Source organism: Chiloscyllium plagiosum, chromosome 3 (genome assembly GCF_004010195.1).
Source record: "Chiloscyllium plagiosum isolate BGI_BamShark_2017 chromosome 3, ASM401019v2, whole genome shotgun sequence".
Taxonomy (NCBI): domain Eukaryota; kingdom Metazoa; phylum Chordata; class Chondrichthyes; order Orectolobiformes; family Hemiscylliidae; genus Chiloscyllium; species Chiloscyllium plagiosum.
Window position 1 is genome coordinate 2,785,649 of NC_057712.1, and position 27,148 is coordinate 2,812,796.

The window sequence follows — 27,148 nt, forward strand, 5'->3', positions numbered from 1 at the left end:
GGTGCTGAGTCTGAGGGTTGGGACTGAGATAAGGTGGGGGGAGGGGAAATGAGGAAGGTGGAGAAATCTGCATTCATTCCTTGTGCTTGGACGGTTCCTAAGTGGAAGATGAGTCGCTCTTCCTCCAGGCGTCGTGTTGCCATGGTCTGGCGATGGAGGAGGCCAAGGACCTGCATGTCCTTGGCAGAGTGGGAGGGGGAGTTAAAGTGTTCAGCCACGGGGCAGTTGGGTTGGTTGGTGCGGGTGTCCCAGAGGTGTTCCCTGAAACGTTCCGCAAGTAGGTGGCCTGTCTCCCCAATGTAAAGGAGGCCACATCGGGTGCAGCAGAGGGAGTGGTCTTTCCGGAACGCTAATAGGGATGGGGAGGGAAATATATCCTTGGTGGGGGGGTCTGTTTGGAGGTGGCAGAAATGACGAAGGATGATACGATGTATCTGGAGGTTGATGGGGTGGTAGGTGAGGACCAGTGGGGTTCTGTCCTGGTGGCGATTGGAGGAGCGGGAAGTGGAGGAGATGTGGTGGATAGCATCGTCAACCACGTCTGAGGGGAAATTGCGGTCTTTGAAGAAGGAGGCCATCTGGGTTGTTCGGTACTGGAATTGGTCCTCCTGGGAGCAGATGCAGCGGAAGCGCATGTTCCCAATTCCTTCGCCTCCGCCGATTCTCCTGCCTGACCTGCTGCGCTTTTCCAGCAACACATTTTTCAGCTCTGATCTCCAGCATCTGCGGTCCTCACTTTCTCCTAAAAGGCTTGTGCTGTTTGATACAATCCACTACTTGTTTGGTCACATTGCTGAATTGCCTGGCACCAGGCAATTGCACCAGCAAGAAAATTCATATATGTCTCTTTCAAATGGACTGTTAAAATAGTTTCACTTTAATGGTGTTTACAAAATAGCAACAATATATTCATGTAATGTTGTGAGTTTAATTTTACCACAGTTGCCGTTGAGACTTTTTCCTAATGTGTTTGCAGCCGCACTCAGTCCTGACATCTCACTGTCAAAAGCACAGCAGCTTAGGCAGTATCCGAGGAGCAGGAAAATTGATATTTTGGGCAAAAGCCCTTCATCAGGCATTCTCACTGACATGTCCTTGCCCCTAACCTCTTGACCCTTTCCAAATCCAGCTCTGTTCCTGCCTTTTCTTTTGGTGACCATTGAAGTCTCTAGTGTCCAGTTACCTCCTGGCTCCTGTTCTGAACTTGCACTGATGTCCGAGGCTTCCTCTAGTAGTAGATATTGGTCATTGCAAGTACAGGAACCAGATGGAGCCTGGTTAATTAGAACTTTATCAGGTGAGTGTAACCATTTTGTTTTCTTACATGGATCTGGGTATCACTGGCTGGCCAGTATTGCCCATCCGTAGTTGCCCCTTAAGGTGGTGGTGAGCTGCCTTCTCAAATAGTTGTAATCCATATGCAGTAGGTTGACCCTTAATGCCCTTAGGGAGGGAATTCCATGATTTTGACCCAGCGACACTGAAGGAATGGTGATATATTTCCTAGTCAGGATGGTGAGTGGCTTGGAGGGAGTTTGCAGGTGAGGTGCTCCCATCTATTTGGGATTCTTGTCCTAGATGGAAGTGGTCGTGGATTTGCTGTATTTATATTTATAGTTTTATTTTAGTCTTTAATTTTATTTTTGAGGTGTTTTGTTTATGAATATAGGCATTTAAGACTGTGCACCATTTCAACTACATGTTTTAAAGTTTTCACTGAGAAAGGTGCTGAATTACTTAGCTTGAACCCTCTTTTTTTTTCAAGCAAGAAATTCTGAAGGAACCGGTTTTAACATTGACTTTTACAGAAGCCTAGGTTCACTTCAAGTCATGATTTTCAGAATTGCAGTCACAACTTTAACTGAGAACTTGCTGACATACATTACTCATTTGTTTGATAGGCAGAAGATTCTTTTGGCTTGATGGCACTCTCTTGTTAATGGAAAATGCACTCAATCTGCTGCTATATGGTTGCAGCTTGAAATGGCTAATATTACACTGTGTTACTCAAATTTTGAAGACATCTTAAATTTCCAGAGTAATTTGAAATAGACATACTTTTCAAGTCTGAAAGTGGCCACCCTAGTACCAATAGTGAGTATGTGCTATGAGCAATTTTTTGATTGAAATAGTTACTCTACAAGATAGCTTTGTATCCTATTTTGATGTTAAACTAGCTTGGTAAATAGTTCAGACCCTGTAGCTGGAAGTTTTGATAAGACCAATCACATTGCGCATTGGGCTGTCACTGTATGTTGACTCGTGAAGGTAGGCTTGCAGTAAACATTTATGGACAACATTGGTGCATTTCTCAACTAGCCAGTTATAAAAGGGAATTGGAATCAGAGAGTTTGTTAAACTATTCCACTTCAAAGGTTAACTTGAGTGTAGTAGGGAGCGTGTTAAGATGCGCTAGGAATTTGCAAGCCTGGTCTCTAATTTACTGCTCTAGAAATGTGTAGACTTTTGCCTGGCATCACTATATTATGGTGATCCAAATACTCTGCTATTTTCTGAGTCTATATTCATTGAATTTATAAACTTAGCAACTCACATTATTGATTTCAGCTTTAATGACACCATCTGTGTAAAGAGATGGTATTGCTACGGGATTCCCTAGGTCCACCTGTCGCTAACATTCTTCCTGGTTTTCACAAGAAAAATTGTGTTTTCAGTGGAATGGTCCCCTAACCTACCCTTGAATATTTCCAAAACATAGTTCTTATATTAAATCACAGCTTCCTCAGCCTTTTAAAGTGAACTTAGAAGATCCCTACTTTGCAGAGGAGCTGGTGTTCTGACCAATATTAACCTTCACTAAATCATTGAAGAGATAGGCTTTATAATTATCTAGCAAGCAACAATTTGATTGCAGATAGTCAACATGGTTTCGTCAAGGGCAGTTATGTCTCACAAACTTCATTGAGTTTTTTGAGAAGGTGACCAAGCATGTAGATGAGGGTAAGGCAGTTGACGTAGTGTACATGGATTTGATAAAGTTCCACATTTGATAAAGTTCCACATGGTAGGCTGTTAGAGAAAGTGCAGAGGCATGGGATAGAGGGTGATTTAACAGTTTGGATTGGAAACTGCTTTTCTGTAAGAAGGTAGCGAGTGGTGGTTGATGGAAAATATTCAGCCTGTAGTCGTTAAGAAGGCATATAGTGTGTTAGGTTTTATTGGTAGAGGGATTGAGTTCTAGAGCAGTAATGTCATGCTGCAACTATACAAAGCGCTAGTACAGTCACACTTGGAGTTTTGTGTACAGTTCTGGTCCCCATATTTCAAGAAGGATGTGGAAGCATTGGAAAAGGTGCAGAGGAGATTTACCAGGATGTTGCCTGATCTGGTGAGAAGGTCTTATCAGGAAAGGCTGAGAGACTTGGTCTGTTCTCATTGCAGAGAAGGCGGCTAAGAGGGGATTTGATAGGAACATACAAGATGATTAGATAGGGTAGACAATGTAAGTCTTTTTCCTAGGATGACGACATAAGCTTGTACGAGGGGGCATAGCTACAAATTGAGGAGTGATAGATTTGGAGGGATATGATGGGCCAGGAGCAGGCACGTGGGACTAGTCTAGTTTGGGATTATGTTCAGGTGGGACCGAGGGATTTATTTCCATGCTGAATAACTCCATGACTCTAAGAAATATTCCCTAGAATTTAAACTGGCAATTTACCTCATTGTCTTATAGACATTATGCTTCTGGAGTACCAACACCTTATTTCAAACATCTAATTTGGGTGCATTTTCAAAACCTTTCCTTCAACTGAGATTGTTGAATTACTCATTTTGAGCAAGAATATACAGAAGCTTGAACACACATACCAGCAGGTTCAGAAATAACTTCTTCCCAGCCATTGTTAGACTGATGATAAATGCTGATCTTGCTAATGCAGATCTCACTTAGCGCATGCCCTGCACAATGTAACCTGTATGCCTCTAACTAAGTCTTTTTGGTCTGTACATCCTCGTTTACTTTAATCTGCTTGTAAGCAAACGTTTTTCACTGTACCTCTGTACACATGACAATAAATCAATTAATCACTGTATTTGTAATTCTGCAATCCTCTGAACCCAGACATGTACTTAAAGTGGATTTGAAGATTATGTTCAGTACCTTCTATAATTGTCACTTTGTTTTCGTAGTATATCCCATCTATTGTGGGTATTTATCAACTTTTAATGACTTCTTATTACTTATGATTTCTCAAGTTTTAGCCTATCCAATATCTTAACAATGTTCTTTCTCACACAGTGGTTATCTCCCTTGATAAAGGGAGATGCAGAGCACCATCTGCTTCCAGGTGTAGGTCTAGTTTTTGATCTCTAACCCTACTACCTTTTTCCTGTTTAAATACCTGAGGAAAACGTTTGAATTTCCTTTATATTAGCTGTCAAGCCTTTCCATGCTTCCTATCTGTTTAATTTCATTTTTCTTTTCCCCTCTGAACTTTCTATATTCAGCCTGGTTCCACACTTCTGTAAATAGTGGGGCTTCCTGATGAAAGGCTTTTGCCCGAAATGTCGATTTTGCTGATCCTCGGATGCTGCCTGACCTTTTCCAGCACCACTCTAATCTTGGCTGTAATCTCCAGCATCTGCAGCCCTCACTTTTGCCTCTAGTGCAAGCAGGCTACTTACAACCTTGCTAACGTATTTGACACAAAGAGGGGCTTCTGAACACTGAAGGTGTAGGTGTGTACTGTATCTTTAGGGGAGAGAGGAAGCTGGTTAGGACTGACTGAAAGTGCAGAGTGTGCTGAACAATTTAAAACTGTGACATTTGGTTGAAACAAATAGCTGGAGTTGCATTGCCACAGAACAAAAACAAATTAAAATTCGGCCAATCCTTTTAAATTATGCCCCAGATACCAAACTCCAATCGAATTTGAATTTTACTGTTTGGGATAACATCTAACCAATGAAATGATCCAATGTTTTGGGGTATAAAACCGGATGTTTTGTACAGTTAGGGGGAGAACTGCAAGAGCACCAACAGGTCTGGACTGTTAGCAGAACATCTCTGAAAGGTACCTGTTCATAAGGAAAGTTGTGCAACAAAAGACCGAAAAAAAGACAACCCAGGAAAATATGGAGAAAAATCCACAAAGGAGAATCAACAAAGCTGACTGGTTTTAAAATGTGATTTTTTTTCTTTGTAAATCTTAATCGTGATTTTTATTTTTATCAGACCAGTATTGTAGAGTGGGAGTTAAAAGATAGGTTTAAGAGAAAGGAGTAGTAAATAGTTGTTTTAATTCTCTCTATTGGACTTAAAAGAATAAAATAGATGATTTTTCATCTAAATAATGACCCCTGGGATAGTTCTTTGCCTCTCGAAATTTAACAGATTACAGCATGAGGTGAGCTTCTCTGTGTTTAAATTAGCAGAGGGGTTTAAATTACCACGTGTCATAACACCACATGTTAGTGTCAACATTTAGACCTTCTGTTAAAAGTTGCAATATAAATACATGCTTTTGACATTATTTTGTTTATTTTGACAAAAGAGCATGGAATTCAGATTAGAATTGATGACTCCATTGGAAAATATTGAATCGAGGATTCGAAAGGTTAGAGAGTCAGACAGCACAGAAACATGGCTCCAACTCATCCATGCCAACCCAGTTTCCCAAACTAAACTAGTCCCACCTGCCTGCATTTGGCCCATATCCCTCTGGACCTTTCCAATTTATGCATTGTCCAAATGTCTTTTAAATGTTATGTTATAACTGTACCTGTGTCGTCCCGTTCCTGCCTCAGTCAAAGTAAAACACTCAGAGACACCGTGTAGTTTTACCTCCATCTTTATTCCGGGCCCTGTAGGGAGAGAGAACAATCGCCCATATGCACATTGACAGGAATTCTCGGTCTTCTGTCAAACAGCAGTTTCTCAATGAATTATATAGTCATTTTACAGGGAGGAGCATCTAGATAAGACAACATACATATTGATTTGGTGATCGTTACAATCAATGATTAGATTACTTACAGCATGGAAGCAGGCCCTTCGGCCCAACAAGTCCACACCGACCCGCAACCCACCCAGACCAATTCCCCTACATTTACCCCATCACCTAATACTACGGACAATTCACCTAACCTGCACATTTTTGGATTGTGGGAGGAAACCGGAGCACCCGGAGGAGACCCACGCAGACACGGGGAGAATGTGCAAACTCCACACAGAGAGTCGCCTGAGGTGGGAATTGAACCCGGGTCTTGGCGCTATGAGGCAACAGTGCTAGCCACTGTGCCACCCATAAATTAGTGTCAGTAGTAGAGATTAAGCCTTTAGCTGTTATACAATGAATGTTCTTAACCTTGTTAACTGGCTTCACATAATGGATATTTTTCCCCTTGTTAACTGACCGTACATAATGAACGCTTCCAATATTGTTAAATGGCTCTACATAATGACTGCTTTTCCACCTTGTTAATCCATTACCCTGGCCTCCAGTACCCCATTATTAACTGCAAGTTCTTATCTGATCTGAGTCATGTTCAGCTAACCTTTTGTTTCACAAATCTCAAAACTTAACTCTTTCCCTACCTGCTTATACCTTATACATTTTGTCACCTGCATCCACCACTTCCTTTGGCAATTCATTCCACATATGAATCATCCTCTGTGAAAGTTGCTCCTCAGCCCCTTTTAAATCTTTCTCCTGTCACCCTAAAAATATGCCCCCTAGTTTTGAGCTCATCCACCCTAGGGAAAAGACCCTTGTCGTTCACCCTATTTATGCCTCCCATGATTTTATAAATCTCTAAGGTCACTCCTCAACATCCCACACTCCATTGAAAAAACATGTTTCCTGAAGAAGGGCTTATGCCCAAAACGTCGATTCTCCTGCTCCTTGGATGCTGCCTGACCTGCTGCGCTTTTCCAGCAACACATTTTTCAGCTCCATTGAAAAAAGTCCCAGCCTATCCAAGCTATCACTATAACTCAAACCATTCAATCCTAGCAACATCCTGGTAAATCTTTTCTGAATGCTCTCCAATTTAATAATATACTTATATAGCAGGGTGACTAGAACTGCACTCAGTACTCCAAACTCTCCTGTACAACCTCAACATGATGTCCCAACTCCTATACTCAATAGGAGTAGAGTGGTGCTGGAAGAGTACAGCAGTTCAGGCAGCATCCGAGGAGCAGTAAAATCAACATCTCAGGCAAAAGTCCTTCATCAGGAATACCCTTTTGCCCAAAACATCAATTTTACTGCTTCTCGGATGCTGCCTGAACTGCTGTGCTTTTCCAGCACCACTCTACTCCAGAATCTGGTTTCCAGCATCTGCAGTCATTGTTTTTACCTAGTTTTTTCCTATACTCAATAGTTTGAGCAATGAAGGCAAGCGTGCTAAAAGCCTTCTTAACCATCCCACCTACCTGTGATGCAACTTTCAAAGAACTAAGTACCTGAACCCAAAGGTGTCTTGGTTCGACAACACTACCTAGGGCTCTACTCTTTGTGAGAGAGTCTAGGACCAGAGGGCATAGCCTCAGAATACATTTAAGACGTTTAAAGAGGAATTTCTTCTCTCAGAAGGCAGTGAATCTGCGGAATGCTTTACTCCAGAAGATTGTTGAGGCTGGGTCATTAAATATATTGAAGGCTGAGAAAGATTTTTAATCAGTAAGGGAATCGAGCATTATGATGCCAATGCAGGAAGGTGAAGTTGTGGTCTGACAGATCAGCCATGAACTCATTGAATGACAGAGCGGACTTGATGGGCTGAATGGCATACATCCGCTTTTAGGTCTTGCAGTCTTTTGGAAAAGCTATCATTCACACACTTCTAATGTGTTGAGTGACCTCATCAGTGCTATAATTTTTAAGATTCCCCCATTCAGTAAAGTTAAAAAACTTCCCAAAAAATGACTCTTTACTCATTCATAGCAATGTAATGGATGGCAGGGCTGCTTAACGCCAGGACTCAATCCTTGCACATCTCTAGTTTTTTGCAAAGAATGATAAAATTCCTTCATTAACATTTGCCATTTCAGGATGGACGTGGATTTGGCATTGGTGAGCTGGTCTGGGGGAAGCTAAGGGGATTCTCCTGGTGGCCTGGTCGCATTGTGTCCTGGTGGATGACTGGCCGAAGTCGGGCAGCCGAAGGAACGCGATGGGTGATGTGGTTTGGAGATGGAAAATTTTCTGTTGTAAGTTTAATGTCTTGGTTTTCAAAAAATTCTTTCATGTACTTTCTTACTGTGACTGGGAGAATAGAAATATTTGATCTCAATGAAGATACTTCAAAATGGGTCTAGATTATAAAGTATTCTTGTCATGCCATTTACAAAATTCATGATTTAAACTTGATCACATATGATTATTCTGTTCATTTGATAATGCTGTGTAGAAAGCTGGCACTGCAGTCCTCACAGTGTGGTGGCTTTCTCATGATAGAAGAGAGTGTAACACACCCCAATATATTACAGTAAATCCTCTGTATCTGCAAAATCACAAATTGTGAATTTGCTCATCAGTATCAAAAGATAAGTTAGAATAAACTTCAACGTCCATGAGCAAAACTCTGTGATATTTAACATATTTTTAACCTACATTTAATTTAGCTCCACACTCTCACTAATTTCATCATTCACAGGGGTTTTCAGGAATGGAGCCCTTGCTGATGTGGAGGACTGACTGTACCGAGAAACACCTGCATCATGGGAATGAAGCAGCACAGTATCACATTGCATAGAGTATTAGTATGCCGTGCTACTGAATAGCAGTTTGCAAACATAAATCCAAACCAGCAACACTACTGAATTCCCAGATTCAGCAATGTCAGCACTGAAATACTGACGCAATACCAGGGCCGGTCCTGAGGGAGGGTTCATCAGTGAGATCGTATTCTTATAACACGAAACTGAGAAAATCAACTTAGATTGTCAACAAAGTGGAAGCTAGTGACCCACTCACCAATTTGGCAAAGATAATACGTGGTCCAAAAGGACCAAGGGATTACTTTCTTTCAAAAGAAAAGTCTCGAGACATGCACGAGTCTGTGACTACAAATCTTAAAATTTTTATGTGTGCATCAACTGGTTAGTCACAGGAAAGTATGGAGAAACTGAAATTTGCGTGTCATCTGCACTTCAAGAAACGAAAGGGAGAGCTGGACAAATAAAAGATAACAACAGAAATTCGGGAAGTAGAGAAATAGAATTACCATAGAGAGGGGTATGAGGAAGGAATAGGAGGAGAGAGAATTAGTTGATAAAGAAAAAGTGAAATTTAGGGAAATAGCAACAAACTAAAACCAAAGGAACATAGCTGAGGAAAAGAATAATGTAGCTAGAGAAAAATAAAGAAGCAATAAGCAAAGGTAACTTTTTAGATGTATCTATTTGTTTTGCAAGTCTCTAAAAGAAGATGTTCTGCAGACTTTTAGATGTAAGAGATTCCTGGTTGGAGGCACACCTGGAACAAAGGAAGGTGATTGTGGTTGCTGGAGGTCAGTCATCTCAGCTCCAGGATATCTATGCAGGAGTTCCTCAGGGTAGTGTCCTAGGCCCAACCATCTTCAGCTGTTTCTTTAATTGCCTAACCTCTGTCAGCAGGTCAAAAATGGGGATGTTCGCCAATGATTGTGCAATTTTTAGCACCTTTTGCAACTCTTCAGACACTGAAGCAGTCCATGTTCAAATACAGTAAGATCTGGACAATAACCAGGCTCTGGACAATAACCAGGCATTGGGCTGACTCGTGGCAAGTAACATTTGGTCTGTGTGGGATGTTCTTTGGGGCATTGATGCAGACTCAATTGGCAAATAGCCTGTTTCTGCACTGTAGGGATTCTATGATTCCAGAAGAAAATTCTGAATATGATTTGGGAACACTTCTTTAAGTTCTCTTGTTCTTGATACTTTTGAACAAAATAATTCAAGTACACTTCTACTTGATGTGTGTATATGAAACATCTCCAGCTTTCTGTTCTGGAGTTGTGAGAATAAGCTATCTTAACTGTTTTGCTTCTTAAGGACTGAACAAATCCTATTCTTGAGACGTATAAATTAGTTCTCCAGCGCTCTTAGAGTCATGGAGAAGTACAGCACGGAAGCAGACCCTTTCGTCTAAGTCATCCATGCCGACCAGATATCCTAAATAAATCTGGTCTCATTTGCCAGTGTTTGACCCATATCCCTCTAAACCTTGCCTATTTATATACCCATCCAGATGCCTTTTGAATGTTGTACTTGTACCAGCCCTCCACCAGTTCCTCTGGCAGCTTATTCCACACGTACCACTCTGCGTGAAAACGTTGCCTCTTAGATCCCTTTTATATCTTTCCCCTCTTCCCTTAAACCTATGCCCTCTAGTTTTGGACTCCCCCATTCCAGGGAAAAGACCTTGTCTGTTTACCGAATCCATGCCCCTCATGATTTTATGAACCTCTATAAGGTCAGCCTTCAGCCTCTGATGCTACAGGGAAAATAGCCCCAGCCTGTTCAGCCTCTCCCTACAGCTCAAACCCTTCAACCCTGGCAACATCCTTATAAATCTTATCTGAACCCTTTCAAGTTTCACAACATCCTTCTTGTAGCAGGGAGACCAGAATTGCATGCAGTATTCCAAAAGTGGCCTAACCAATGTCCTGTATAGCCACATATCGTTCCATCAACTGACACCACTGAAAATAGAGTAAGAATGATCATTCATCTTGTTGCTTTTGTAGAATTTTAATGTTTGTGAATGGTTGCTGCATTTGCCCACACACCAAGTCGGTATATGAATAATAATTAATATTATGTGAAGTGTATTGAGGTATTTTTCAGAGGCAGTATAGGATTCCTTGATATAAATTTGTCTCTCCTAATTTGTTTGTTTCTTTCTACTTTCCCTTTTTATGTCAGGTATGTTGGGCTAGAGTTATGTAAATGAAAGATCATATGTTCTTCTCTCAGTAATCACTGAGCTCAGTTTTCTCTCATTTGACAGGTCTGTGTAGAAAAGCTGATGCCTTTGAGTTCTTTTTCTACTGCCTTTCACCAGCCAACCTATAGCAAACAGCCTATGTATAGGAAAGCAATTTTTGAAGTCTTACAGGTATGAAACTCATTCATTAATCTGTTTTTTTAAAATGCTTGTTCATAATAAATATATCATACCAACCTCAATGAGTATACTTTGATTGTGTTGGCCTCAGTTCAGCTAATTTTTTGACTATTTTTGATGTTTACCTGAAGTGTTAGGAAACATAGCTGTAGCTTTTCTGGCACTGAAGCTGGAAGTCCAGAGTGCTTGTATGAATGGCCCTTCGAGAAAGCACCTCATTGTTTATTCACAGAAAACTAGATGAAGCCTGCAATGGAGATTCTTAGGATGCAGCAAGCTGAAAATATTACATGGATACAGGTCTTAAACAGGAACAAAAGTGCAGCAGAGCAAAAGAAGCTGAGCAAAATGGTATCCTAGGCAAATCAAACACCCTGAGCAGGAGCAAACAGCACAGCACAGCAGTGGAGAGACTGAAAGCCGATGGTTAAGAAGAGCAATTTCTCTCCTCACCTGGACAGCTGAGATTTATCCTTGCAAACCTTGTATTCAAAATAAGAATCCTATCAGCAATATTTAGCACAGTATCAAAGAATTTGTCAAAGATCCTTCAAAGTTTGGTTGTAGGTGAGGAAGAGTCCATTACTTGCATCTGAGATGGTGGAATGAGCAAACAGGTAGCAGATGAAACTTAACACAGTGATATGGAGCGATCCATTTGCCTGCAGAATGAAGATAGACAAGCCGGAGGTTGGAAGAACTCAGCAAGCCAGGCAGCATCAGGAGGTGGTGAAGGCAACGTTTCGGGTGTAACCCTTCTTCAGGATTCAGGGTGGGGTAAGAAGAGCTGCTCATAAAGGGAGTAGGTTGAAGGCGGGTTTTGGGTGGGGAGGGGGCAGAGTGATATGGTAGGGATAGGTGAACACAGGTAGAGGGTTCAACCTGTGTTCAGGTCGATGGGAGGAATGAATTTGGTTGGTAGCTGGAAGGAAGAGTCGGTTAGAGGAATGGAAGGGAGGGGGAGGGGCTGGGAAGGGAGTTGGATGGAAAGGGAGGTTTTTTTGAAATTGCAGAACTCAATGTTGAGTCCTCCGGGCTGTAACCTGCTCTGGTGAAAGTTGAGGTATTGTTCCTCTAATTTGCAGTCTGATTCGCTGTGGCAATGGGGGAGGCTGAGAATGGTCATGTCGGAAAGGGAGTGGGAAGTGGAATTAAAATGGGCTGTGACCGGGAGGTCCAGTTGGCCCCTGCGGGCCTGGCTCAGATGCTCAGCGGAATGTGCCCTGAGTTTATGTTTGGTCTCTCTGATGTTGAGAAGACCACAGCAGGAGCACCAGATATGGTAAACTAGTTTGGAAGAGAGGCAGGTGAACCTCTGTCGCACCTGGAAGGACTGTTTGGGGCCTAGGATGGAGGTGAGGGGGGTAGTGTGCCAGCAGGTTTTGCATCTTTTCTGGTTGCAGGGGAAGGTCCCGGGGTTTCGGGTAGGTGTTGGTGGGGAGAGTGGCGCGAACCAAGGATTGGCGAAGGAACAGTCCTTGCGGAAGGCAAAGAGGAGTGGGGAGGGGAAGATATTCTTGGTGGAGGGGTCTAATTGGAGTTGGTGGAAGTGTTTAAGGATGATGCGTTGGAAGCAGAGTCTGGTGGGGTGGTAGGTGAGGACAAGGGGGACCCTGTCTTTGGGGTGGTAGGTGAGGACAAGGGGGACCCTGTCTTTATTGTGTTTTGGTGGGGATGGGGACAGTTTTCGAGCAGTGGAATGGGGAATGGTAGAGGGCTGTTTGGATGACAGAGTGGAGAAAAGCATGTTGTTTGACATAGGTGGACACCTGGGATGTTTGGGAGTGGAATGTCTCCTCATCCGACTTGTCGCATCTGCTCGAAAGAATTGGGAAAATGAGATGGAGTTCTTACAGGATATTGGGTGGGAGGTGGTGTAGTCCAGGTAATTATGGGAGCCTGTGGGTTTATGGTTAACGTCAGTCTGTAGACTGTTGCCAGAGATGGAAACGAAGATGTCAAGAAAGGGGAGGGAGATGTCTGGGGTAGACCAAATGAATTTAAAGATGGTGTGGAAGTTGTTGGCAAATTTGATGAACTGCTCCAGTTGATAGCAGATTTTATAAAGGTGTTCAAAGTTATGAGAGATCTGGACAGAGTAGATTGAGAATATTTGTTCCCATTGAGAACCACTGCAAACTAATTTAGGATAATTGATATTAAAAAAATCACATAATATTAGGGGAGATGTCAACACACGCAGTATCGTTAGGACTTGGAATGCACTGTATAACAGTGTGGCTGAAGTTGATTTAATAGCAGCTTTCAAAAGCAAATGGATAAGAATCTGAAAAAAAAACTGCAGGTAAAGGTAGTAGAGTGGGACTAGCCAAATTGCTGTACAGAGTATAGGTCCAGAATGAAGAGACAATATAAAACAATGTGTAACTCTAAAGGGGGACCTGAAGATAGATGTAAGTCAGCAAATGGCAAAGCAGGATGATGGGAGGGTTAAGCTTTTGGAATCCCACACGTCAGAAATAGGGGAATAGCAAACAATAGCAAAGACGTTATGATGATAGAAAATACTGTTTTGGCCTGAGCTGCCATTTTGCATCCAGTTCTGGACATCACATTTTAGGAAGGGTGTAAAGGCATCAGAGAAAGTGAATGAAAAATTCACGAGAAATGGTTCCAGGAATGAGGAACTTCAATTATGTTGATAGATAAACTGATGAAGCTAAAGCTGTCCTTGGAGAAAGAAAATTGAAAGGAGGTGTTCAAACTCGTAAAGAATTAGACAAAGTAAATAGTGAAAAACTGACTTAAAAAATTGAAAAACAAACACCAACTTAAAATTGTTCACAGAAAATAACATGACAGAAATCCTTTTATATTGATGTAGTGGTTAGGATCTTGAAATAGAAATGCCAGACTGCATCAAATTCAGCAGAGTAGAGTGAAGCAGAATACGGAGAAAGTGAGGACTGCAGATGCTGGAGATCAGAGTTGAGTGTGTAGTGCTGGAAAAGCACAGGTTATTCTCAATTCCTCTGCCTCTACTGCATCTGCTCCCAGGAGGACCACTTCCACCACAGAACACACCAGATGGCCGCCTCCTTCAAAGATTGCAATTTCTCCTCCCACGTGTTCAATGATGCCCTCGAACGCATCTCATCTACTTCCCATATTTCCACCCTCGCACTCCACCCCTCCAACCGCAACAAGGGTAGACCCCCCCGGTCCTCACGTTCCACCTCACCAACCTCCGTAAACATTGCATCATCCTCCGCCATTTCTGCCACCTACAAACAGACCCCACCACCAGAGATATATTTCCCTCCCCACCTTATCTGCTTTCCATAAAGACCATTCCTTCTGCGACTCTTGTCAGGTCCACCCCCCCCCACCACCAAACAAACCCACCTTCCCCTCCCGGCACTTTCCCCTGGCACCGCAGGAATTGCAAAACCTGCGCCCTCACCTCCATCCAAGGCCCCAAAAGAATCTTCCACATCCATCAGAGTTTTACCTGCACTTCTACACATGTCATTTACTGTATCCATTGCTCCTGACTGGGTCTCCTCTACATCAGGGAGACAGGACGGCTACTTGCAGAATGCTCCACATATCATCTCCGGGACACCCACACTAACCAATCCCACTGCCCCATGGCCGAACACTTCAATTCCCCCTCCCACTCCATCAAGGACATGCAGGTCCTGGGCCGCCTCCATTGCCACTGTCTTACCACCCAACACCTAGAGGAAGAACGCCTCATCTTCCGCCTTGGGATCCTCCAACCACACAGCACCAATGTGGATTTCACCAGTTTCCTCAGTCCCGACTCGGCACTGTCTTCATGACCTGTTCAACCTGTCCATTTTCCTTCTGACCTATCTGCTGCACTGTCCTCTCTGACATATCACCAATACCCCCACCTCCATCTACCTATCACACTCTCAACTACCTCCCTCCCTCTCCCCCAGCCCCACGCCCCCTCCCATTTATCTCACCACCTCCTCTGCTCATAAGCCTCACTTCTGATGAAGGGCTTTCCCCCGAAATGTCGATTCTCCTGTTCCTCAGATGCTGCCTGACCTGATGTGCTTTTCCAGCACACCACACTTGACTCTCATCTACTCTTGACCAGAACACGTGCAATTGAAAACCATTACTCTATTCTCTGTTGCTTAATCAAATGGAATAAAGTCAAGAAGACTCCTTTGAGACATTAGTCTGACCCACTCTATCTTTCAATGTTTGCAAGTAATGCAGTGCAACGAGATACACACTGAGGAAAATCTGTACTGTATTTTAGCACCAAGGGGAGAATACTCAAAGGCAATCATTCATCACAGTGGGATCAAGTGGAATTTGAATCTCAAACCCATCAGCCATGATCTTATTGAATGGCAGAGCAGATTCAAGGGGCTTAGTGGTCTACGTTTGCTTCTGTTCCATGTGTTTTATCACATGTGGATGATAACATTAATTACATTTTGTTTAACTGTACACAACATAATTCCATATTACGTCAAAGTATAGTCATTCATGATAAATAAACTGGTGCAGAAGTCAATGTTAACCAAAATGGATTAGACCATGGCAGTAGCCACTGTTGATAGGATTCTGTTGGATAACTGAAAATTCCAGGAAGCCACCATGCTTACAAATGTATGGCAGTACTCAATCTCAGATCTCAAAATTTCCCTCAACAGTTTTTGCAGACTAAGAATGATAAGGATTCTTGATAAACCAGTGTGTACATGTCGGTGACGTCATGCTAGAAATAACTGCTACCTGTGCATTTATTCATGGCCATTCTCAATCAATCACATAATTAATTCTCTCTCATATTAATACATTCTGATCTTCAACCTCAAGTTTATAATTTTAATTCCAATCTTATCAAAAAACACTTTCTGGTTCAAACAAATTTTGGAAAGGGTCTATGTTGTTAAAACAAAGGGAATGGGCAGCTGAATGTTTGTAAATTCAATGAATGACCTGAGATTAGTTAATGCATCTGTCAAAGAGGCAAACATAAATATTACAGGTTGACTTACCTTTTATATTAATTTTAAATAGCTTCCTTCTGTAATGTGGGCACATGTCATTATACTGGAGTCAAGGGCCTGAACCTAAATACACCAGAAAATGTATCTGAAAGAAACTAATCCTGCATTTGTGCTTTGCTAATTATTTCACCTCATGATGCCTGTTGGTTACAGTAATGAGTATATTGAATAATTTGTGCATCATTTAGAGGAAAACAAGCACACCATGAAGGAAAGTGGTGTGTATAAATAATTTAAAATTATGATTTGTGTTATCTTTATACAGATAACCTCATAGAGTTACATCCCAGTATGCACTGCTGCCTGGGACTTGTATGTTCAGCAATGTAAGCTGCACCTTCAGGTTTCAGATTACCAAATGATTTTCCTGACTCTTCAGTTTACTATTTTGAACTAGGTGGCAAGCAACAGAGCAGGAAAACTCTTTCCAACACATTCTGGGAATGATGAGTTAGATACTGCCAAAGGTGTGGAAGCCCAAACCAAACAGATGATTGAATGGGCTTTGGAAGGATTTCTACCTTTGGGGCCAAAGAGTTTGGAACCACCAGAAGGTAAGATTGACCGTAGATCCGGTCACATTCCAACTTAATTGGTAACTGCATGGATTTTTATTCTCCCATGTAAATTGTCATATATGTGTTGAGATGAGAAATTAATGCTGATAGTTATACATAATAGAAAAGATCATCTGGAAGAATATTTTCTCTAAAGAAAGCCTTGTGCAGAAAATCTGAAAATTTCTGCTTTGGTTCTATTGAAGTTAATTGAGGGCCTAAAGAAGGATCATTAGACCCGAAACGTTAACTCTGATTTCTCTCCACAGATGCTGAGATTTTGCAGCAATTTCTGTTAGTGTTTCAGATTGCCAACATATACACTTCTTTTGGTGTTTACTGAAAAAAAGGCCTGTTGAGTTAGTGGCTGGCTCACAACTCTTTATACAGTTTCCACAGCTAATTCTATTGTGTCCTTAAGTGTTTCATTTTTACGAACATGTCAAACTCCTAAATGTTTGTAGCACAGAAGAAGGCCATTCAACCCATCATGTCCATGCCATCAACAAAGGTCTGATTACATCAATCCCATTTGCCAGCTCTTGGCCCAAAGCCCTAGAGATTAAGGCAAGACAAGTGAATATACACATACTGCTGAAATCTTATAAGAGTTTCTAACTTCACTACCCTTTCAGGCAATGAGTTCCAAAATCCCACCAACCTCTAGGTGAAAATATTTCTCAACTCCTTTTAGCCTTCTTCACCATAGCTGAAATGTGTGCCCTCTGGTTATTGTTCCATATTTTAATGGAAACAATACCTTCCTATCCACTGTACCGATGACTCTCATAATCTTACACACCTCGATCAACTCCCCATTTAACCTTTGCTGCTTCAAGGGAAATAATCCCAGCTTATCTTTCCTCATAGTATAGATCCTCCAGCTAAGACAACATTCTGATCAATCTCTGGAACCTTATAAATCTCAAAGGACTCTGTTCCCTTATTCTTATATAGTAATGACTGGCAGTGTACAGAGAGGAGGGTTCTTGTGTTTCAGAAGGGGGTGGCCTGTCTCTCAAATGGTCTCTGTCATCGTCCATTCTGTAAGCCATGCCCTCACCACCTAATACCTTCCTATGTATGAAGTGTGCCATAGCTTCCACCACTCTGTTTCTTTATTGTTTCAATTGGCTGTTTACCCCTTTGCAGTATATGCAAGTTACTGGAATTATGACTTTTTATACTTGTCTTTATTTTCCTCTGAGTCCCACCATTTCGTTTGTTCTATAAGTTGATTATCAGGTTTTCAATTTTGCTTAATAATGTTCTAAGTTCTTATTAACTCGATACTGCTTTAGGAATCCATCTGGTCCCCTTTGCTCTGGATTTCTTTTTCCTGTTTGTCAGCAGTACATCCCTGCTTCACTTTTAACATGGTCATGGAGCGAGATTGTTATTGTCAGCTCATATCAGCTATGTGATGTTATTCAAATATTTCTATGTGTCCAGCAGTAAATGCTTCTCACTTCAGGAACTAGGAGAGTGCTGCTGTTAGCAGACTCCAAGACCCAGTACCCTAGACTATTCGATGTACTGACCTGCAGAATCGGAGGCCTGGATTGCTGACTCAGATTGGTTTCTGCTTTGTCCTAACTCAGTGTGGTAATTTAAACATACTCACACAGTGTCTCATTTTCACCATTTCTCCGTTTTTTCCCACCTGTGTGGTATCCTACCAAATATGTCATTTTGCAATCCAAGCAGTTCAAGTTGGAGACCTTTTGGTGGTCTTCCAAGGCTAGATCTTGGAAAATAAAGAATTGGAATCCCTTGCAAAGGAGCCAGAGTTTTAGTGAGATTTAATGAGACACAGCATTACTTATAGCTGGTTGGTATTTGTCTTGACCGAATCAGTCATTTAAAGTGCAATCTGTGTGGTGTTCAGCTGCATTTTGTCTCATAACTCATTTATCGTATAGCAATCTTGACTGTTCCGCTATATGTATACAGTTTGAGTTTATGGTTTAATCCACTCTTAACTGCTAGAACCTCCGTTATTAATTATTAATTAAATTTGATTTGTTCAAGTTCAAATAATAAATATTTTTGCATTTCCTGAAATTCTCAAGCATTTCTTCTGTGTTCTATTCTCGAAACAATTATGGTTTCTGAAGTCGGATAATTACAAGAACTCCAGTTGGTCCATAGCCATTCTCATAGCTGGGATCTGTGAACCCGAAAACTCTGAACATCACCATTTAAAAGTTTCATGTCTTTAAAAGTGATTTTTTGCTTTTCTGTTTTTGTTAGCAAAGTGAACACCTCCCATTTTCTCTCAATATGCTTCTATACATCTTGTTCCTCACCAACCTAAGTATATCTCTATGCGGAATCTTTGTGACCTCCTTAGCTATTGCATTGTCACCAGCCTTTGTATAATCAACATACCTGGATATTTTACTCTAAGTTTCCCTAGTCTGCTTTATTTCTAGATCAATAGTGTCTCCCCCTGTCCAAATGCATTTTCCAACTGCCATTTTTTCCCACACCACTGGCTACTATTTTATCACCACCTACTGTCTGGCTGCCTAATCAATCCCACATCTCTGATCTAAACTGAAAACCTTCATCCCAGTTGGCTGAATTTTTCAACCATTAGTATCTTCACTATTCCACTTTTACTGAGGATTTCCCAAACATGGCTGCATCATATTAAACTTCAACCCCCCCTCCCCCCCCTTCCTGTCATTATCCCTCACCTCCATTCTCCCAGACTGTATACCTTCTTTTGCTCCTTTTCTCCTTCCTCACTAGGTCCATTACATCCCTTTTCTTATGGCTTATCTTCCACCATTCTGCACCAACGTCCCTCTCTCCTTTTTTCATCAGTCCATCCTCCTCAGCCTTCTTCATCACCTACCTACACCTGCTTCACAACCTTGCACCTCCATTTCTCTTCAGAGTTTTTTCTCTGCCCCTACTTTCCTCCTCCATTCTTTACACACCATCCCTTATCTCCTTTCCACTTTCTGCCTCATCCAGTTCCCGAAGTCCACTTCCCCCTTCTCCTGTATTTTAAAGTTCTCTCCATAAGCGCCCCTGCTGTACCTCAAACAGACCAGTTGGTGTAGTCCTACAGCAAGAATCCAAGGTGCACCCATTGGCATTGAAATTAAGCTGGTCCTTCAATCTGCTTCCTGTGTTTACAGTCAGTACCAGTTGTGTTTTCTCACCTTTCTGTTTTAATGCTTAACTATCTTTGCTGATGTATATCTTCTGTTATGGATTGTTTGTCATGTTTACTTTAGACATAAACCTTTCAAGGCAGAAAGTGTCAAGATTGGCCAGTTGGCCACTGGGCAATAAGAAATCCCTCATGATTCACTTAGGGGCTGTGTGTTGGGTCCAGGACTAGGGTGGGCTGGAGTTGATGGGGAGAGGAATGTTGGGGTGTGGAGTCTGTAGGAGTCTCAGATCTGTAGTTCAGGGTGCACAAGATAAGTTGGGGATCAGTCTAATATTTATCCAGAAGTTAGACTAAGTACTGAATAATTTTAACACTTCCTGAGTAGCTAAGTACGTGCTATCTGATCTATACTGCAGATTCTCTGATTGTAAATGAATACTTGAGGATTCCAAGTGTAGGGGAATTGCCAAGCAGAATCTTCAGTTTTTTGGGCAGTTGCTTTAGAGCTTGCTTTGATCGGGATTCTGTAAGGTTCCCATATGCAACCCCCAACAATGCTGCAGATATTATTATTTGACCTTCAAAAAGTCTGGACCATTGTTAGAATACCGGGCACCTCACATCTCAAAGTGAAACCTGGCTTGATAGATCAAAAGGGAAGAGAAAGTGAGGGCTGCAGATGCTGGGGATCAGAGTAGAGAGTGTGTTGCTGGAAAAGCATAGCCGGTCAGGCAGCATCCGAGGAGCAGGAGAATTGACGTTTCAGGCATGAACCCTTCATCAGGAATGTTAGATCATCAGTTTTATTCTGCAGTTCGGTTCTCATAGTGGTCAGTCTCTGAACATATTCACAACAGGCTGCAAGTGTTCTATTAACAAACGAACACAACTTTGTTACACACAAAAAAAGATATATGTCAATTAGAAAGATTTAATGTAAATATTAAAACAACTCCTTTTTCTCATCTTTCCACTTGCTCAATCCCTGTGATTATCAATCCTATGTTAACTTTAAAATAGTTGACTAGACTAATTCTTTTCATTTCTGACAACCAGGAGGCTTCTATAAACTTTCTGCTAGTAAGAGCAAGAAAAAACTGCTTTTCTCAAATCTGCTTTTCTCAATTGAAACCTGATTCTGTTCACTGACAGTTTGTTTCTGTACAGATCATAAAACTCGGCATTATATATACTCAATAGTTATCTCACTAGGTATCTGATCAAGGTATTTAACTTATTTCCAAGAAAACATATCTTTATCGCACTGTTCCAAATTACTTTCTGACCAATTTTTTTAAAAATTAAAATACCAGTAAATTACATTCACAAAACTGAAATCAGTTTTAAGTAACAAATTTCCCAATGATTTAAACCTTTTATCACAACATGGATACGTGAATAATAAAAATCACTATCTGTAAAGGCATAAACAGCCTGCCTAGTTACTTTAACGCAAAACAAAAGTGGACAGGATGTAAAACAAGCAACCAATCCACTGCTGTCTGCTGTGTTGAATTTCACCCACGTAGTTCTGATTGTCACCAAACCTGTCAGCAGTCCACAGCTGAACAGTACTGTCTTTTGTAGTCTTTGCATAGCTTGTCCTATATCCAGTAACATAGATATTCTTTGATTTCCAGAGGAACGAAATCCTTACAAAGAGGTTTATACAGAAAGTTGGGTGGAGCCTGAAGCTGCTGTTTATCCTCCGCCTCCCCCAGCCAAAAAAGCAAGAAGAAGCACAGAGAAGCTAAAAGTCAAAGAAATCATAGATGAACAGACTCGAGGTACGAACTAATTATTCAAATTTGTTTCAGAACCTTGGGTATATTGCAACAAGAAACATTTCAGAATCCCTTGAGAAAATATGGGAATACACAAACTAGTTCTAGTTCACCCAGAGATACATGCTTTAGATAGCTTCTGAATTATCAAGGTTAGCCTCAATAACTAGCGTTGATCATATTTTCTGTTGCCTTATGTTTAAACTCATGAACGTCATTTTGAACTACCTTGGTAATTGACATGTATAAGGTTGCTGATTGTTGTGTATCAAACAGTGCCTGGGGAACCAAGGTAGTTCTCATGTTATGACAGCTGAGTACTGTGGTCGATCTGCTGCAGGCTGCATCACCTCTGTGATTTTTAAATGATAGGGTTAGGTTAGAGTTGCTGCCTTTCTGTCACATGAAGGCTTTAGAGATGACTGGAAAGGTCGCCTGCATAGCTTTCCTATGAAACAGCAACACAAAGCATACTTGTTCCTACTCTGTCATAGTACTGCACACTGCACCCACTGAAAAGCAGAATTAATTATGCCAATGAGGTCAGCAAAACATCGCATGGTGTGTATTAGTATTCCATTTCTAAACCCTTTGAAGTAAGGCACAGGCAGTCCACTCCATTTGAGCCCCTAGACTGATACAACAGCAGCTTTCACAAAAGGAGTAAACTGTCCCTCGGGCTTGGAGAATATTGTTCAAATTTTCAGATGGTACTAAATAAGGAGGCGCAATAAAAATGAAGGCAACAGACTAGAAATATCAGAATTAAGTTTTAAAATATGCAGATGAAATCTAATTTGTATTTAAATTATATAAGGGGAGATCAAGCAAACAAGGGTTATAGTCCCTGGAACATCTCTCATGATATTAATGAAAAATATGAAATAGTTTGGGAGAAACTATTTCTGACAATGAGAGGACCAGGAGACATAGTCAAAAAACAGAACCCTACCTTTCAGAAGTGGAATTAGGAAACACTTTTTCGTACAAACAGTAGCAAAAGTTGGGAATATTCTTTTCAAACAGCACTTGATGCAAAATCAATTGTTGAATTTAAAACTGAGATTGATAGATTTTTATCTGTCAAAGATATCAAGCAAACATGAGGTGAAAGTAATAAAGGGTTTTTGGATTGCAAGTCAGCCATGTATAAATAGCTATAGATAACATGTAAAGACTTTGTTAACTGAGTGCTTATCATGTTTAACCAATGCCACAGACAACAAAATTGTTATAATGACTGACTGCATTAAAACATTTAGAAAATAGTTCGGGATCAAGATCATGAGATAGGATGAGAGTTGGCATTATGGTCATTGGAAATCGACTTGACACTCTGGTCAGATTACATCTTGATTGCTGAGAAACATTCAAGCATTGGAGGCTGTGGTGAGAATAGACAGTAGTTTGATCCCTTGTGACAGGAATCTTCGTTATGAGAAACTCCAGCTTTCCAGCTTAGAAAGAAGGCAATGGTGAGAAAACGTTTTAGAGCTGTTTAGGGTTGGTGTTGACAGGTGTGAGAATGGTAAGTTTGAAACACTTCCTTTATTTCTTCATCTAATGTGGGTGTTGCTGGTAAGGCCAGCATCTTTTGCCCACCTCTAATTGCCCTCGAACTGGGTGGTTTTCTAGGTCATTTCAGAATTGCTGCGGCTCTGCACTGCAGTGTAGGCCAGACTAGGTAAGGACAGCAGACTTTCATCCATGAATGACATGAGTGAATTGATGGTAGTTTTGTAACCAATTCAGAGACTATTTTTCAATTCCAGGTTTATGAATTGAATTTAAATTCCAACAGCTGCCATGGTGGAATTGGAACCCATTGTCCCCACAGCATTAACCTCTGGATTACAAGTCCAATGACATCACCAATATGCCACCATCTCCCTCAAATTACTATTTCATTTAAAAATGCATAAATCAGTTCTGATTATTTGGGAGCTCCACTTTATGCAAAGAATAATTACCACTTAGAATGGATTTCAGGTGGATAAATAGAGGGCAAAATTGAAATTAAATAGATGAAATCAGGTAGTGCAGATTCTTCCTGATCCGATAGTTAATGGAACAGCTAGCTTCTGTCATTTGTGGGTATTTTGTGATCTGTTGAGTGCAGCTGCATGCAGAAAGCAAAGATAAAATAGATTCCAGGTGAATTTTCAAACCTTCCATCAATTGCTGCTCATTTCTGCTGCCCTCATTCTGTGGGTCTCTGCTTGGCCATCTGGGATGCTGATTGATAGCTACAGTAGGCTAATAGCTCTGTGCAAATTGGAATCAGACAGACAATTGAAATATGTGTGGGACTGAGGTTGGGACCACCCGGTAACCTCAGACAGCTAAGCTACAACTGCAAAATAAAATTCTCATCTAAAGAGCCAGCCATCTTCAGAAGAAAGCAGTGGTTATTCCTGTTGAAATTCTTATTTGAGTGATAGGGAAGGATCTACAAATTCAGGCACTGATTGTGGGAGAGAGATCACTTGAAAAGTTGTGGCAAAATTTATTCTTTGCCTTGAAAGAAAGAGAGAGCGAGTGAGAGAGGACACTTGCTGTTGGGGAAGTGAGAGCTCCATGTAGGCAGATGGAGGAGCATCAAGAGTAATAGGAGCAGTAAGGAGAGCATACTGAAGTGGCAGCAGGTATTGTCTCAAGTGGAGAGGGATACTGGAGGTGACCTTAGTATTTTGTTTGGATTACAGTGGAGAAATGGGAGAATCCCTTAAGGAAAGTCCTAGCACCAGCACTGAGACCTCATTCTCCGATGATCAAGTGTTTGCAATGATACTACCCTGGCCACTCCCTCCTACTGTCCTCAAACAGGTCGCCTTGGCGAACTACGCCATTCCTTTCCAACATCTCTTCAGCTTGCCATAGTTCAGAAACACCTCTCCAGCTACATTGGTGAACCTGGGGCATTCTCTGTGCTTCTGCAGCCCTCACAGGTATTACTGCCGACAGACTTTTCTGCTCTTTTCTTTCAATCAGTTTGCCTGGATACCAGCCCCAGGAACTACTGCATGCCTTTAAATCCTCAGGAGTTTACATCCTGCAATGGACAAGTTCACAATCGTTGGAATTCCTGATACCTGGTACTCATCCTGATTATTTAAGTTAGGTTTTACCTTAGAATTTCTAAAAGCAAAGCGTATAATTTACTTGACATATAGGCATTCTGCCCTCCTATCAATTGGACTCAAGCCAGTGAGAAATCTAAGTTGTAATGTTTAACCCTTGTCATTGAGTATCTAATTAGCAGTGAGGAAGTGGGTTTAAGCGCAGCACATCAGAGTAAATTGCTTCTACTCTACAGTAATAATATTGAATAAAATCATTTGAATCATCAACCATAGGTTTTCTTTTTCAAAAATATGTTTTGTTTTTCAGAGAGGCTAGTCTATGATGTGAGGCAAAATAGCAGAAACATTGAAGGTAAGTACATTGAGATTTTGATAAGATTGAGATTTTGCGTGGTGTAATTTGAAATAAAAATAAAAACATACAGCAAACATAACTTTAACTTAAGCTAATTGTGTTTTTCACTGTTTGCAGATATCTGCCTTGCCTGTGGAAGTCAAAATATTTCTCTTGAGCACCCTCTCTTTATTGGAGGCATGTGCCAGAGTTGTAAGGTAAGAAAAGACCTGTCTTTTCTTTCTGGTTTACAGTGTTGTTGGTGATGATTTAGAGGCTCTACATGTCTCTTGTTTTTTAACAACTTGCTGAGAGCACAAATTAGGACTACCACCAGATTAATGATCCTACTCGACATTACCAGGACCTCACTTAGGACATGGGACTGTTCGGTCCAAAAACGACACTGAGACACCATCTCATTTTGTTTCTTTTGTGATGGAGTGACTAGAGACAGAGATAAGGTAGTAAGGAAACTGGTCTTATCTCTGCAAAAGTACGTTGAGCAAGTTTACTGGGTACCTCCTGCAATAGACATGGCTGCAGTCCTGTTGTCACTGAAGCAATAAAATAGAATAGCAATTTATTGTCCCATGTGTTTTTTCCAAAAAACTACAGTGAAGAGTATTATAAGTTGCCATACCTCAGCATTTAATATGACAGAAGTCATTAAGACAGTTCATCTGAGATCAATTTCACTTCGGGCAAAGTTTTGATTAAGAAAAGTAATGCTGGAATATCCGAAGTCGCCACCTATACACTGGCTTGGGACTGCCAAGCCAAGACTGCTCTTCAAGGACAAAGCTGCCACAACACGAAACCACTGCATAGCTGGAAGCTGCCGCTGATGAAGATCTCCAAAACAGGAATACCTTCACGCCTGGACAGGACCACTTAACTAGGAGACCACCATGGCAAGCCACGGCCACCTCTCCGGGATAGGTCCAGCACAACGGGGACGCACCTTGCCAGGTTGTGACCGTCCCTCTGGGATGAGCACATTGTGCCAGCTTGTGACCGTCCCTCTGGGATGAGCACATCGTGCCAGGTAGTGACCGTCCCTCCGGGATGAGCACATTGTGCCAGCTTGTGACCGTCCCTCTGGGATGAGCACATCGTGCCAGGTAGTCACCGTCCCTCTGGGATGAGCAGGTCGTGACCGTCCCTCCGGGATGAGCATGCCGTGCCAGGTAGTGACTGTCCCTCTGGGATGAGCTAGCCGTGCCAGGTAGTGACTGTCCCTCTGGGATGAGCTAGCCGTGCCAGGTCATGACTGTCCCTCTGGGATGAGCAGGTCGTGACCGTCCCTCTGGGATGAGCACGCCGTGCCAGTCATGACTGTCCCTCTGGGATGAGCAGGTCGTGACCGTCCCTCCGCGATGAGCACGCCGTGCCAGATCGTGACCGTCCCTCTGGGATGAGTCTACCACAAAGGGGGCATGCCGTGCAGGCTGAGATCACTGCACCAGGCTTGAAGTCGCCTCTTCACAGGGAACCACGGGGAGACACCAGAGAAATTAAAGAATTTCAATAAAATAATTGAATTGAATTGAATTTATTGTCACGTGTACTGAGCCACAGTGAAAAGCTTTGTCTTGTGAGCAATCACAGAGTTAAGTAGCATAGATAAGTAAATAATAGATAAACAGTAAAAACAAAAAAACACCAGTACAGGCGAATGCTAAGAGTTTGTGAGTCCATTCAGTATTCTAACAACACTAGGGTAGAAACTGTTTCAAAACCGGCTGGAATGGAAACGTTAAGAAAAAACAGAGAAAGGAAAAAATAGAAAGTCAAAAGCAGACGGAGTAGATGAACAGTGCTACACCATCACCACCTTACTTCAATGCTTCAACTATGTAGCAAAAATAATCATTCAGACTTTTTAAAAAAAAAAGGTGAACAAAAGAAGTTGAGTGAGTCCAGTCTTTTACAAGTGCCAGCAAGTTGGCAACAACGGATCAGCTACCCACAGTTCATTGAAGCTAATGGACGGAAAAGTTAGTTCTGTTTATACTGAGTGGCCATTGTGCTTCTCTCTGCCACTGCTGGAAGTTACATTCTGCTATGTTTTCTTCTCAGTTCACTTCAGCAGCAAACCAGAAAATGATTGGGAAAAATACGATCACAAATAAAACAGAAATTGAAGGGAAAGATT

At 41.6% G+C, this 27,148-nt stretch overlaps 1 protein-coding gene across 8 annotated transcripts in view; it reads left to right on the plus strand.

Annotated features, from left to right (window-relative positions):
• The window catches only part of dnmt3ab (DNA (cytosine-5-)-methyltransferase 3 alpha b), a 571,533-nt gene that overhangs the window by 398,813 nt on the left and 145,572 nt on the right, over positions 1–27,148 (plus strand). For all 8 annotated transcript variants that reach the window (XM_043676070.1, XM_043676107.1, XM_043676111.1 and 5 more), the window contains 6 exons: positions 8,021–8,179; positions 10,965–11,072; positions 16,500–16,656; positions 21,430–21,576; positions 24,964–25,008; positions 25,129–25,208. In XM_043676070.1, coding sequence (XP_043532005.1) covers positions 8,021–8,179; positions 10,965–11,072; positions 16,500–16,656; positions 21,430–21,576; positions 24,964–25,008; positions 25,129–25,208 — 696 coding nt within the window. The remainder of the gene's footprint in view (positions 1–8,020; positions 8,180–10,964; positions 11,073–16,499; positions 16,657–21,429; positions 21,577–24,963; positions 25,009–25,128; positions 25,209–27,148) is intronic.